The 15,904-nt window shown below is 36.1% G+C and overlaps 1 protein-coding gene across 2 annotated transcripts in view; it reads left to right on the plus strand.

The window, feature by feature from the left end:
* DIAPH2 (diaphanous related formin 2) overlaps positions 1-15,904 on the plus strand; it is a 1,004,420-nt gene that overhangs the window by 503,157 nt on the left and 485,359 nt on the right. For both annotated transcript variants that reach the window (XM_047076289.1, XM_047076288.1), the window contains exon 22: positions 11,929-12,058. In XM_047076289.1, coding sequence (XP_046932245.1) covers positions 11,929-12,058 — 130 coding nt within the window. The remainder of the gene's footprint in view (positions 1-11,928; positions 12,059-15,904) is intronic.

Genomic DNA, 15,904 nt, shown 5'->3' on the forward strand with positions numbered 1-15,904 from the left:
AAGCATGAAACCTACAGACATCACAATGACTCTAAACCCATATCTTTCTATAATAACACTGAACGTAAATGGACTAAATGCGCCAACCAAAAGACATAGGGTATCAGAATGGATAAGAAAACAACACCCATCTATTTGCTGTCTACAAGAGACTCATTTTAGACCTGAGGCCACCTTCAGATTGAAAGTGAGGGGATGGAGAACTATCTATAATGCTACTGGAAACCAAAAGAAAGCTGGAGTAACCATACTTATATCAGACAAACTAGACTTTCAATTAAAGGCTGTAACAAGAGATGAAGAAGGGCATCATATAATAATTACAGGGTCTATCCATCAAGAATAGCTAACAATTATAAATGTCTATGCGCCGAATACGAGAGCCCCCAAGTATATAAATCAATTAGTCATAAACATAAGCAACCTTATTGATAAGAATGGGGTCATGGCAGGGGACTTTAATACTCCAGTTACAACAATGGATAGATGATCTAGACACAGGATCAAAAAGAAACAAGGGCCCTGAATGATACATTGGATCAGATGGACTTGACAGATATATTTAGAACTCTGCATCCCAAAGCAACAGAATATACTTTCTTCTTGAGTGCACATGGAACATTCTCCAAGATAGATCACATACTGGGTCACAAAACAGCCCTTAATAGGTATAAAAGAATTGAGATCATACCATGAACATTTTCAGACCACAATGCTATGAAACGTGAAATCAACCACAGGAAAAAGTCTGGAAAACCTCCAAAAGCATGGAGGTTAAAGAACACCCTACTAGAATGACCCTAGAATGAATGGGTCAACCAGGAAATTAGAGAAGAAATTTAAAAATATATGGCAACAAATGAAAATGAAAATACAACAATCCAAATGCTTCGGGATGCAGCAAAGGCAGTCGGAGGGGAAAATACATTGCAATGCAGGCCTATCTCAAGAAACAAGAAAAATCCCATATAAAAAATCTAACAGGACACCTAAAGGAAATAGAAGCAGAACAGCAAACGCACCCAAAACCCAGCAGAAGAAGAGAAATAATAAAGATCAGAGCAGAAATAAACAATATAGAATCCAAAATACTGTAGAGCAGATCAATGAAACCAAGAGTTGGTTTTTTGAAAAAATAAACAAAATTGACAAACCTCTAGCCGAGGCTTCTCAAGAAGAAAAGGGAGATGACCCAAATAGATAAAATCATGAGTAAAAATGGAATTATTAAAACCAATCCATCAGAAATACAAGCAATTCTCAGGGAATACTATGAAAAATTATATGCCAAACAACTGGACAACGTGGAATAAGCACGCCACACTTCCAAAACTCAAACAGAAAGAAATAGAAAATTTGAACAGACCCATAACCAGCGAGGAAATTGAATCAGTTATCAAAAATCTCCCAACAAATAAGAATCCAGGACCAGATGGCTTCCCTGAGGAATTCTACCAGACGTTTAAAGCATAGATAATACCTATCCTTCTCAAGCCAGCATTCCTGTGATTCCCAAACCAGGGTGAGACCCAGAAAAAAAAAGAGAACTACAGGCCAATATCCCTGATGAATATGGATGCAAAAATTCTCAACAAGATACTAGCAAATCCAATTCAACAGCATATAAAAAGAATTATTCACTATGATCAAGTGGGATTCATTCCTGGGCTGCTGGGCTGGTTCAACATTCACAAATCATTCAATGTAATACATCACATTAATAAATGTAAAGGTAAGAACCATAAGATCCTGTCAATCGATGCAGAAAATGCATTTGACAAAATTCAGCATCCTTTCTGAATAAAACCTCTCCAGAAAGGCCGGATGGGAGGAACACACAGAAACATCATTAAAGCCTTTTATGAAAAGCCCACAGCTAATATTATTTTCAATGGCAAAAAACTGAGAGCTTTCTCCCTGACATCAGGAACATGACAGGGATGTCCACTCTCACCACTGTTGTTTCACATAGTGTTGGAAGGTCTAGCATCAGCAATCAGACAAGAAAAGGAAATCAAAGGCATCAAAATTGGCAACGATGAAGTCAAGCTTTCACTTTTTGCAGATGAGTTGATATTATACATGGAAAACCTGATAGACTCCACCAAAAATCTGCTAGAACTGATGCACGAATTCAACAAAGTCGCAGGATAAAAAATCAATGTACATAAATCAGTTGCATTCTTATTCACTAATAATGAAGCAACAGAAAGACAAATAAAGACACTGATCTCATTCACAATTGCACCAAGGATAATAAAATACCTAGGAATAAACCTAACCAAAGATGTAAAAGATGTGTATGCTGAAAAGTATAGAAAGCTTATGAAGGAAATTGAAGAAGATATAAAGAAATGGAAAAACATTCCCTGCTCATGGATTGGAAGAATAAATATTGTCAAAATGTCAATACTACCCAAACCTGTCTACACATTCAATGCAATCCCAATCAAAATTGCACCAGCATTCTTCTCAAAGCTAAAACAAGCAATCCTAAAATTTGTATGGAACCACAAAAGGCCCCGAATAGCCAAAGTAATTTTGAAGAAGACCAAAGCAGGAGGCATCACAATCCCAGACTTTAGCCTCTACTACAAAGCTGTCATCATCAAGACAGCATGGTATTGGCACAAAAACAGACACATAGACCAATGGAATAGAATAGAAACCCCAGCACTAGACCCACAAACGTATGGCCAACTCATCTTTGACAAAGCAGGAAAGAACATCCAATGGAAAAAAGACAGTCTCTTTAACAAATGGTGCTGGGACAACGGACAGCAACATGCAGAACGTTGAAACTAGACCACTTTCTCACACCATTCACAAAAATAAACTCAAAATGGAAAAAGGACCTGAATGTGAGACAGGAAACCTTCCAAACCCTAGAGGAAAAAGCAGGAAAAGACCTCTCTGACCTCAGCCGTAGTAATTTCTTACTTGACACATCCCGAAAGGCAAGGGAATTAAAAGCAAAAATGAACTATTTGGATTTCATGAAGATAAAATGCTTCTGCACTGCAAAGGAAACAATCAACAAAACTAAAAGGCAACCAACGGAGTGGGAAAAGATATTTGCAAATGACATATCGGACAAAGGGCTAGTATCCAGAATCCATAAAGAGCTCACCAAACTCCACGCCTAAAAATCAAATAATCCAGTGAAGAAATGGGCAGAAAAGATGAATAGACACTTCTCTAAAGAAGACATCCATATGGCCGACAAGCACATGAAAACATGCTCAACATCGCTCCTCATCAGGGAAATACAAATCAAAACCACACTCAGATATCACCTCACGCCAGTCAGATTGGCTAAAATGAGCAAATCAGGAGACTATAGATGCTGGCGAGGATGTGGAGAAACAGGAACCGTCTTGCACTGTTGGTGGGAATGCAAACTGGTGCAGCCACTCTGGAAAACAGTGTGGAGGTTCCTCAAAAAATGAAAAATAGATCTACCCTATGATCCAGCAATAGCACTGCTAGGAATTTACCCAAGGGATAGAGGAGTGCTGATGCATAGGGGCACTTGTACCCCCTTATTTATAGCAGTACTTTCAATAATAACCAAATTATGGAAAGAGCGTAAATGTCCATCAACTGGCAAATAGATAAAGAAATTGTAGTTTATATATGCAATGGAACACTACATGGCAATGAGAAAGGATGAAATCAGGCCTTTTGTAGCCACGTGGATGGAACTGGAGATTGTTATGCTAATTGAAATAAGTCATACAGAGAAAGACAGATACCATATGTTTTTTCATATGTGGATCCCGAGAAATTTAACAGAAGACCATGGGGGAGGGGAAGTAAAAAACAACAACAACACAAAAGTTAGAGGGGAAGGAGCCAAACCATAAGAGACTCTTAAAACATGAGAACAAACTGAGGGTTGATGGGGTTTGGGAGGGAGAGGTGGGTGGGTGATGGGTATTGAGGAGGGCACCTGTTGGAATGAGCAGTGGGTCTTGTATGGAAACCAATTTGACAATAAATTTTATATTTAAAAAAAGAATAAATGAATTTCTAAAAAAAAGATAAAGGCAGTTCTACTGGAGTGCAGTCAGGGGGGTGGTGTAAGGTAAGGCTTGGTGTAAGCAAGTTACAGAGAGAGTGTTGGTGCTGTGCTCGTCCTCACAGAGGGCTCTGTACTTATGCTGTGGGGCAAGGGAGAGAAATGGCACTTTCTGGTTCCTTGTTCCTGGAGGGGTCTCTCCAGGATGGATCTCTGAGATAAGCAAATCACCTCTGTACCTTGATCCTCAGGCACTCTTCAGATCACTGTTTCCCTGCTCTGTGCCCACTGGTTGTTTGCCTGCCCTCCCTCCAAAAGCAGCTCAGTGCCCTCTCAGCTCTATCCCAGTGAAGCCCACTGACCTTTAAAATTCCAGGCTTTAAATCCTTCTTTTTGCCAGAAGTTATGAAACTCAGTGCCTCTCATTTTCCAATCCAGTTGCTATGCGGATTTGTTTTCCCCGTGAGTTAACCTATATGTTAGTCTGTCTTTGGTCCTTTCTGTCACCATGGCTCTCTCTTCTCACTGCAGTGGCTACGCTCTGTTTCTCTCCTGAGAACTGAGTCTCTGCACCTCCTACCTCCTTTGATGTGACTTCTTCTCTGCTTTTAGTTGTGGAGTTTGTTCTCTCAATCCTCAGGTCAATTCCTGGGGTATTTAGGATGGTTTGATAGTTATCTTGTTCCATTCATGAGATGAGGCAAGCCTAGCATCCTCCTACTCTGCTGCTGTCTTCTAAGTCACAGTAAATATTTAAATTGACTACACACACAAAGGTGATGCATATAAAGCACTTCTCAATGTCTCTGGCCCATAGGCACCTGATAGATGAGTAACAGATGTTGTTTCCTTTTACCCTTAAATGATCATACTACCATTTGATGAAAGAAGAAGAACATCTAAGGTCCTGAAGAACTAAGGTCATGAATAACTGAAGCAAATGGATAGAAATCTTCACCCATTCATAATTCAACAAATATGTATTAAGTGCCTATTATGTGTGAGCTATTGTTCTAGATGGTATGTATGTAAATGTGAACAGAGCAGATCAACAAATCCCCGTACTTGTGTAGATGATGTTCTAGTGGAGAGCAATAAGAATGAGTAAATAAGTAAATGGAGTATATGGTATATTTGAGACTAAATAAGTAAATAGAAAATATAATATATTTGAGATCAGTGCTATGGAGAAAAGTAAAGGTGGGAGGACGTAAGAGGAAGTAAGGGAGAGTGGATTGCAAGTTTTTGTTTAGAATGAGAAAGTAACTTTTGAGTATAGGTCTTAAAAGAAGGGAAGGAGCTAGCCATGCTAAAAGTAAAAGTGAAAGCTTCCACTCAGAAAGCACTAGCAAAGGCTCTGAGTAAGACACGTGTGGTGATTTCAAAGAGGTAGGAAGCAAGCATGGTTGAAGGGGGTACTAACAGATAATAGCTAGAGACACAATCACTGTGGTAATGGGGCCGGATCACTGAGGGCCTTTCAGGTTGTGGTAATAACTTACTCTTTGTGAAGATGAAAAGCTAAAGTAGGCTCTCCTCACTTTTAATCTGGATAATGATCATGGTCATGATAATACATTATTTTAATCAACTCTGTAATTCTTTGATCATACGTACTTATCTAATGCCTATTTTATAGACAAAAAAGCTGAGACATAAAATGTCTAAGTAACTTCCCCAAGGTCATACAGCTAGTGAATGGTAGTGTCAAGATTCAAACCCATTTCTGTCTGAATCCAAAGTCTGTGCTCAGTAACTATTCTGATTAGAAATTTGAACTTTAGGGGCGCCTGGGTGGCGCAGTCAGTTAAGCGTCCGACTTCAGCCAGGTCACGATCTCGCGGTCCGTGAGTTCGAGCCCCGCGTCGGGCTCTGGGCTGATGGCTCGGAGCCTGGAGCCTGTTTCCGATTCTGTGTCTCCCTCTCTCTCTGCCCCTCCCCCGTTCATGCTGTGTGTCTCTCTCTGTCCCAAAAAAAATAAATAAACGTTGAAAAAAAAAATTTAATAAAAAAGAAATTTGAACTTTATTATATAAGTTGTAAAGAACTATTGGATTCATTGAAGGAAGAGAGTAGCATGCTCATATTCATTTTCAAGAAGCATGCATAGGTTGAATCATATAGGATAAAATGAAGCAGAGAAAGTGGAATGCCATTCTACCTTCTCATACATTATCTCTACATAGTTACCACTTACGTATAAAAGATGAGCTACCACCTCCTTCCTAAAGAGAGCCCATTTGAGAGTCATCACTTTCTTTGCCACCAACATGATCACTCATTAATTTAATCACCAGAGTTTAAAAATTTTTTTTTCTTTCAACGTTTATTTATTTTTGGGACAGAGAGAGACAGACAGAGCATGAACGGGGGAGGGGCAGAGAGAGAGGGAGACACAGAATCGGAAACAGGCTCCAGGCTCTGAGCCATCAGCCCAGAGCCCGACGCGGGGCTCGAACTCTCGGACCGCGAGATCGTGACCTGGCTGAAGTCGGACGTTTAACCGACTGCGCCACCCAGGCGCCCCTAATCACCAGAGTTTAAAACTTGATTTTTCTCTTTCCCTCATTCCAAATATTCTTTTTCACTGACTTAATCCTGTTTGTCTTCACAATGTGTGTTGAATTTGTTTTCTTCACCTTTTTTACGTATATCCTAGTTATTTTACTTTTAGCAGTCCTTAATATTTGCCACCAAGTTACTCTCCTATATCTTCTCTTTTCTGTACAATTTTGTGTTTTTTCCAAAGTTCTGAGCTCCCTGAGACTTCAAAGGTACCATGCATCATTTGTCTCTGATCTTTATTGTTCAGCATAATCCATAGCCCACAGTGGATCACTGGGTGTACTTCTACATTTATATGTGCTTTGCTTCTAACTTGCTTACCCTTACAACCACATGATGCTCCATTCCTAAGAGACACAAGATAACTTTATTCTGGCACTCACTCCCACCTAACTCTCAACAAATATGATGTCCTGGAAAAGTCTGGGCTTTGTAATCAACCTTTCTGTATATGTATGGGTGTGTGTGTACACACACACACACACACACACACACACACATACACACACACACACACGAATAGAGTTTAATTTAGAAGTATTACTCTTATAACCCACACAAGTGAGAACTTATGTGGGGAAAAATCTTCATTCAGAAACGTATATTGCCTACCTAGTATGCTTTAGCATTCTCCTAGGTACTTTGGATAAAAATTAAGAAAACAGGGAGGGTCTCTAACCTTGAAAGAGCTCATATTGATTGGGAAAAAAAACCTACTGTGTTAAAATGTTTATAGTGAAGGAAAATGGCTCAAAAAAAAGGCATTAATTATTCCTAAGATAGAAAAGTCTTCAAACAGAAGTTGATAGTTGAATAGTCTTGAAATACGAGTAGGTATTCACCTGCCATAAAAAAGAAGGGAGAAGGAGGGGGCATCTAGAGAGAACAATATGTGGAAAAGCATAATGGTATGACGTCAAATGGTATGTTCATGCATTTGTAATCAGAACAAAGAGATGGGCATGCCTCAAAAAGCAGCAGAGGACATATTAGAAAGGTAGGCAAGGGACAGCTCTCAAAGAGCCTTGTATGCAAAACAAAGAAGTTTTTTAGGCTTTTCTAGTAGAAGAGGGGAGACTTTGTAATGAGAACTTTGAGTGGATTCTTACCTTTTCAAAAAAAAAACATCTGAAAAGTAAGATCTGTGTGGAGAGGCTAAATTTACTAAAATTGTTTAGTTTAAAGAACAGGACATATTGAGAAGGGACATTTCACTCTGTGAGAGGTGGTTATACAGATGACAGTGACCAGTTATTTTCAGTTCCCACTGAGGACAGAGCAAGAAGAAATAGGTTTAAATCTCAGAAGAGGGGAAAATTACCTACAGACGGGGTCTTTCACAAAACGATTGAGTGTGGCAAATGTACATGATTAAAATGTTGTCTTAGGCTCTCTGTGTGCTGGCTTCTATGTGCTCAGAACTGCCTAATTTCAAAGATAGGGCAAATACTAGATTTTCAGGCTTGAATGAAAGTATTTAAAATAAAAAATCTCTTACATGGCAATTAGTTATTCAGATATCTTGCTATCTGCCTAACCTATAGTGGTTGAAATATATTGGAACATGTCAAATGCAAACTCTGTTTCATAATATAGCATTCATTTTTATAAGAAAAAAGAGAAACTATCCAAATTTGCTATAGATATTTGCTATTCTGTCATAGGTATCTTATATTCATGTACCACTTCAGAAAGCTATTAAAGATTAGGTAGATACAATTAGTATAAATTTAGTTATTAATCTTTATGAGGAACATTTATTGGTCATATGATTATAATTAAAATCATTCTATACTTTATTAACTGATGGTACTTTATCAGTGACTATAGTGAATTGCTCTATCTTCCTTTTATTGTTATCATTAGCTGATGACTCAGCTTATTAAAATATTATAAAGCATTTTTAGCTCTTTCAATTTCCAATTTCTGGAACCACTGTTTGTATTTTTATTATGTGGCAATATATACAAGACATAAGATTACAGGGTGAGTATTTTTTTTCCATCATCATTTTGTACCTTATAAAGAGAAGTCACATATCTATCTTGTACTTATGCCTAACTGTGGCTGGTGAGAGGGAGACAGGGAAATCACAGGCAGGGTTGCCAAAAGGCACTTGGCTCCTGGTGGAAGCAAACCTTGAAATGTTGACAGTATCGCCACTACTGAGATTTGGGCAATCTGGAGAAGTATTATTAGAATATTTGATGTTAATGTAAAATTATCATAATTTAAAGTTAACTAGATATCAAATGGAAACCAGTTTTATTTCTTAATAAACTAACTCAAACATTTTGGAAGCGATTTTACACATATTCATATTAGATTATATTACCCTAAGAGATGTATATATCCAACTAGTGTACTTGGAAGAGCAAATTATTGGATAAATGCCATTAACCGTTAGAACTTATGAAGGTGAATGTTCTTGGTTGCCTTCTGTGCTGACATTGAACAATACAATAGGTCCTGAGAGAGAGAGACAATGCCTAATGCATGAATGGTGCAGATGCAGTAAGAGAGGCTGAAGACATGGTAATAAAAAGCAAACATACTTTAATAAGTAAAAATTATGTTTCCCTTTATTTTAACAGTATATATTTATTTTTAAATGGCTGGGCTAAGGGTCATACATATAGAGAAAAATTACAAAGAATACATATTTGTCACAATTATTCCCTGCCAGTTTGAAACCTTAAAATAGACTGTGTGAAGTTATTTAAAAAATAAATATTGTGATACAGACTTAGCAATTTGTCTCCATAACAACTAAGATATTTCTCGGTTTGACAAAACAAGCACTTGCCCATGTTTGTCCATGCTTTGAAGGGGATATTACAGGTTTTTTGGTTTTTTTTTAAGCATATCCATGCTTTGCCTGCAGGTCTTTCTGATTTGAACAAAGATACCAAGATATTTATTTAACCAAAATGTTATGCTTTCATTTATCTTTTTGGAATGTAAACATTGATTTTACTAAATTTCTTAACAGAAATTAAGTTAATGGACCTGATTCTGAATAAATATTTATTAATTAAAAGCTGTTTCTGAAAATTAAGCTTTCATAAGTATACATGCCAAAAACTGGTTTTTAAATCACCCATAAAATTGACATATGAGCACAATGCTATTTTTCTATTTTTGTGTTTTCCTTTCCAGTATTGGCCATGTGCATTTAAAATACTTAAATATAGGGGCACCTGGATGGCTCGGTTGGGCATCTGACTTTGGCTCAGGTCATGATCTTGCGGTTTCTGGGTTTTGAGCCCCGTGTTGGGCTCTGTGATGACAGCTTGGAGGCTGGAGCCAGCTTCGGATTCTATGTCTCCGTCTCTCTCTGGCCCTCCCCCGCTCATGCTCTGTCTGCCTTTCTAAATAAATATTAAGAAATAATAAAATAAAATACTTTAATATATGTATTTGTACAGTTTGATGTCCTGACAAATTAGGTAGGTTTTTGTTGTTGTTGTTGGTGGTGGTGGTGGTGTGTGTGCATCTGTATAGTCTCCACAGTTTATAAAATATAGGTCAATTTCTTTTCCTTCAGAAAGATGTACCTTCTATTTTACCCAAGCAACTAATGTTTTTAAGGTTTAGGAATTCAAGTATTTTGTAAAAAAAAAAAAAAAAAAGAAAAGAAAATGTGAACTTTCTTATAATTTGTAATATCCAGCATACTCTGAAAATGATGCACTTTGTAAACATATACCACCATAATCCCAGGTAAAGACCTCTCTTTAGGAAAATGAGCCTCCCGTTGAATCCTTTAGAGTAAACGCCTTGGTTAACACAAGTTGTCCTTGAGGTTTTGATGCTGTTTGTTCTTATTTATAGCTTGTCCTTAAATTGTGTCATTTCAGCCTTGTAGTACTTGAAATTGTTAGGGGGAGCAACAAGATAATGCAAAATTTTAAATATTTCACCTATGTGGGATAAAGTAATCCCAGAAATTCTAAAAGAAATCATCATGACCTTGTCATGACCTGACTTGTCAACATAATGCCTCCTGTGGCTTTGTTTTGAGCCTTGAGACTAGTATTTCTTTTAAGTTCTTCATATCACAGCGACATAAATAATTGATAAAAAGCTGTAGTACAAAACAGATTCAGTATGGGTCTGATTGTTTAAATGTGATTTTTTTTCCTCAGTCACTAAAACAGTAAATATTAAATTATTCTGTTAATTCCCTATCTTCCACAGCCTTTCATAAACTTGTTTGGGAAGAGTATACATTTATTCTAAACAGAGTTATCCTTAAAGCTAAAAACCCTGTATCAGTATGAATATCAGTAGGAAAACCCATCATCTAAGGATTATAGAATTAAAACATCCAATAAAAATGAGAAAACTTTATACTTTATTCTATATTTATCCTTTGTTTGTAGGTAAATCCTTGATTTCTTTTGCATCTTAGTCTAGTATGAGTGTTATATTAAAGACAAAGCTTAGATTTTCATCATAGATATTTTGTCCTATATTTTAAAGATTTTTATCATTCTAACTATAGCATCTCTTTTCTAAAGTTGTCTCTGAAAAAGAAATACCATATGTAAATGGAAAAAAAAGTCATTAGAATTATGTGCTCAGATTCTATTTTATTAATTTTTTTTAACGTCTTATTTATTTTTGAGACACAGAGAGACAGAGCATGAACGGGGGAGGGGCAGAGATAGTGGGAGACACAGAATCGGAAGAGGGCTCCAGGCTCTGAGCCATCAGCCTAGAGCCCCAGGCGGGGCTCGAGCTCACAGGCCGCGAGATTGTGACCTGAGCTGAAGTCGGACGCTTAACTGACTGAGCCACCCAGGTGCCCCTCCAGTTCTATTTTAAATCAGCATAAGAAGTTTTCAGTTTTTCTTTTTTGATGGCCTATACAAGTAAAGGAAAACAAAAATTTACTTACTACTTTCCATTAATTTGTATCCGTAATGGTTACAAATAAATATAAAAGCTCACAAACAAATCCAGCTTTCAGTAATACATTTCTGTGATAAAGCAAAAACAAATACTGACAACATAAGCACGCATTAACTAATACTGTACTTAACAGTACTTGAATTAATGCTCTTTTCTCAGAGAATAGTTCATTTTTTGCCATAATAATTTAGACTTTTAAAATGTATATATTAAAATTTAAACTTTCTCTTTTTTGGGTCATCTTTCTTTTAAAATATGGTGTTCATTTTAAAATATAGATCACTGTTGCTAGACCCCATTAGGGAGCTACCAACTAACTTTTTTTTAAATTTTAAATTAATTATAAGAAATTGAGTTCATTTATTTCACTTGTTGAAGAAAAGGTCTATATTTATATTACCCAAAATATTGTTATTTTATTCCAGATCAGAGATACTAAGTCAGCAGATCAAAAAACAACCCTCTTGCATTTTATTGCTGAAATTTGTGAGGAAAAATACCGGGATATCCTGAAATTTCCTGAAGAACTGGAACATGTTGAAAGTGCAAGCAAAGGTAATTGATTTGTAGCTTTTTTTGAGACTATTCCTCGCCTAAGTATTATATTTTAAGTGGTAATATTAAATAAACTTATTAACCATATTTTTTGTTTATGGATATAAGAAAAGCAGGAAGATAATTTCCATTAGCATATATTTGACAGTATAGTGCATTTTAATGACCTACTTTTTACTTACTTAATTTTTTAATACTGCTAGGTTATTTGAGCTTTCATATCTCTTATGAGATAGTATGTTCATTCATTCATTTCATAATCACTTAAGTGTATATTGTTTGCAAAGGAACCATACCATGGGGCTTTTGATGATATCAATATGATGGTGGGGCAGTTCTTGCTTGAATATATTTAATTTCTAGAAGGTAAAAAAAGACATATATCCACATAGTTTATAAAATAAGGATGAATATGAGAAGTACTACACAAAAAGATACTGTACTATAATTTAAATGAGATAAGAAGTTCCTTTTGAATATGTAGATAAGAGAAGGCTTCCTGGAAGAGGTCAAAGTGTGAAGCATGAGCACAGGATTTTTACAGATATGGAAAAGAGGCATGTGAGCAAATAATATGAGTAAAAAACAGTGGCACAATATGTTAAGATGGGTGAAAGAATGGTTGAAAGTGAGATTATATATATGTGGAGAAGGAGAAGTACATTTTCCCTCAGGTAAGAAAGCTATGCCATAAATCTTATATTTGAAATCACACTATATTAATTCCATTTCTCTATAACTCTGAGGATTTTCAGTAACGACTGAAAAGCATATACATTTCCCAAGTTTATTACAAACCATATAAACCTGTTAGTGTTCATTGAAGGGGGAAAAAAGTATATCTATGAAACCCAGAATATTTTTTGTATAATATTGTTCAGTGGTCATCTCTGCCTGTCTGGTATTGTCAATCAAATCCTGAATGTATTTCTTTAATTTAATCTAGTGTGTCTCATTTTGTGGTCCCAGGACCAGAATAACAAAAGAAGACAAAGTATGACTCCATAGTACTTTCCTTTTTGTTAAAAAAATCTTAAAGATATGATGTAAAATTATACTCACTGGCAATTGCTTTTCTAAAGAACTTCTATATCTTGGCCCTTACATTTAAAAATACACCATTATGACTAGTCATATTTACTACTAACATGTAACTAATGTGGGATAATAGCAAAAAAATTATAATTGGAAACATGAGAAATGTCACAAATAAGACCAATTCTGAAATTCGATCATGTCATCCTATTATTACTGTTTGATTGCCCTCTACCATAATTTTTTTCTAAATTTTATTTGTCCAATATGTAGGTTCAATTCCAGAAAGATAATGAGAAGTATATCAATAATGTGTTTAAATAAAATGATGTTAATTTTATGATGATGATTTTTAGTTCTTAATTTTTAAATTTTTAGTTCTTACACCAAGGATACTTTAGATAAATATATCTGATAACCATTTTTATTCAAAATAATCTGGGACAACTGTAATGAAATGTATAATGAAGTTTATATCAGCTTTTATTTTTAAGTCTAGATACTAGTTTATCTATCTATCTATATATATATATATTTCTATATTGTCATATATTTGTGTCTCTGTCTATATCATTTCATACATACTTTTAGCCACCACTGCTATTGATGAAGGTAGCCTGTAGATCACAGCCTTCTGAGTTAGATATTATAAAGTTCTAATCCTAGCTGTATAACTTAGTTCTATAACCTTGAGCTACTGATGTAACTTCCCAAGTTTTGTTTCCTCATTTGTAACATGGGAATGATAGTAACAAGAAGATCACATGAGTTGACGTGTTTAAAGCATTAAATAAAAGGCTTGGCACATAACTAAATATGTAGCTGTTGCTATACCACTATCTTTATTAGTAGTAGATATCATATTCGATATACTACTACAAATATTGTAGTCACTGCCATTGTCTTGTTAGAAGGGGATAATCATAAGGGCACCTATAGTTCCTACAGTTGCAGCCAACTATGTATTATATCCAGTTCTATTTGTTTCCTGTGTGGGGGTTTTGGTAAATCCTTTCATATTTTTCTTTTACAGTATCACCAACTTTTTTCTTCCTGTCTATCAAAAGCAAAATCTCTGTTGTACTTTGATTATTTATGCTTTTCTGTGTTCTTCATGCCAGTGTTTTCAAAAGATTGTTGCGAGAAATCCTCTTCCTATCTCACTGTTTGGGCCACAGCAATCCCCATTCTCAAGTTATTTTGACTATTTTTTTCTCTTTCCCTATGAAATTCAGTCTCAACTTAAATTCTTAAGTGCATTCCACCTTTCTGCATCCCTCTTTAATCTCCTCCTAGTTCTCATTTCAGTGTGCTGAGACATATTTTCTCTTGTGCCATTTTATTGCTTTCTAGTAATCCTGCCTCTGTGTACAATTTCATTCTGCATCCCATGCCTAGAAATCTCAACTTCCCTGTCCTCTAAGACAACTATCATTTGTCAAAACCCTGTTCAGAATCCATTTTTTAAATGTTTTGCTACTGAATCCCTGGGAGGAAATACTCTGGAATTTAGTCTACAGAGAATAAAAACAAAACATGGTAAAAGGTCAGCCAGGTACCTCTTGTTTACAGTTCAATACTTTTCCTTAGTATTTGAATCCAACTTGTCTTGTTTGCTTAATATGAGTTCAAAGTTGTTTGAAACACATTCTGTAACCTCTAGAACTGTGCATAGCATGTATATAGTCAAATAGTAAAAATACAAACAGATGAGCACTATATAATTCATTTTGTTTGATGATGGGCTATCTTTATGTGAAATGATAACCTTAAAAAAAATAGAGAGAGAGAGAGAGAGGCAGACACAGAATCTGAGGCAGGCTCCAGGCTCTAAGCTGTCTGCACAGAGCCTGACGTGGGGCTTGACCACATTGACCTACTTCCTTGAGTTGCAGAAGCCAATATGTTGGAGAAATAGGGGGAATCCCTACTTCCTGCATTTCTCAAACAAAGAAGTGTAGAAGCCAAAGGAGTTTGAATACCAGAGCCTGGGAGGAAAAGAGACTGAATCTACTAGGAAGAAAATGGGAAAGTTAGAAAAAGATAGGGCTACCCCAAGCAACAAATCAAAGCACACCTGATGGAGGGTCCAAAATATTACTACGAGTACGGTAATAAAATAACCAAAGTCACAACAACAGAGAGCAAGTAACAATCTCCAAAAAACACCTCCTGAAGGGCCAGGTCCTGGACAGTGTATGACCCTCCTTTAATATAGCAGTGCTCGCAGATACAGAGTACACCACAAACTTTTAAAACACATAAGGGACAGAACAGTAGCCAAAATTCTGAAATGGAATAATTCTGATCAAAAGAAATTTCAGTAAATAGTGACAGCTAACAAATTGATCAAGACCAATTGAAGCAATATAACTTAACAAGAATTGAGAATAATAGTCATGAAATTAAATACTGGGCTTGAAAAAAGCATAGAGGACAGCAGAGAATCTATTGCTACAGAGATCAAGGTACTAAAGAATAGTCATGATGAATTAAAAAATGCTACAAATGAGGTGCAAAATAAAATGGAGGTGACCACAGCTCAGATTGAAGAGGCAGAGGAGAGAATAGGTGAATTAGAAGATAAAATTATGGAAAAAGAGGAAGCTGAGAAAAAGAGAGAAAAAAATATCCAGGATTGTGAGGGGAGAATTAGAGAACTAATTCCTGGAATCAAATGGAACAATATCTGTATCATAGGAATACCAGAAGAAGAAGAGAGAGAGAAAGGGGCTGAAGGTGTACTTCAACAAATCATTTCAGAGAACTTCCCTGATCTGGGGAAGGAAAAAGGCAATGAAATCCAAGAGG

Source organism: Lynx rufus, unplaced genomic scaffold (assembly GCF_022079265.1).
Source record: "Lynx rufus isolate CCGP_SWC_20201006 ecotype Redwood Valley unplaced genomic scaffold, mLynRuf1.p SCAF_14, whole genome shotgun sequence".
Classification (NCBI taxonomy): Eukaryota; Metazoa; Chordata; class Mammalia; order Carnivora; family Felidae; genus Lynx; species Lynx rufus.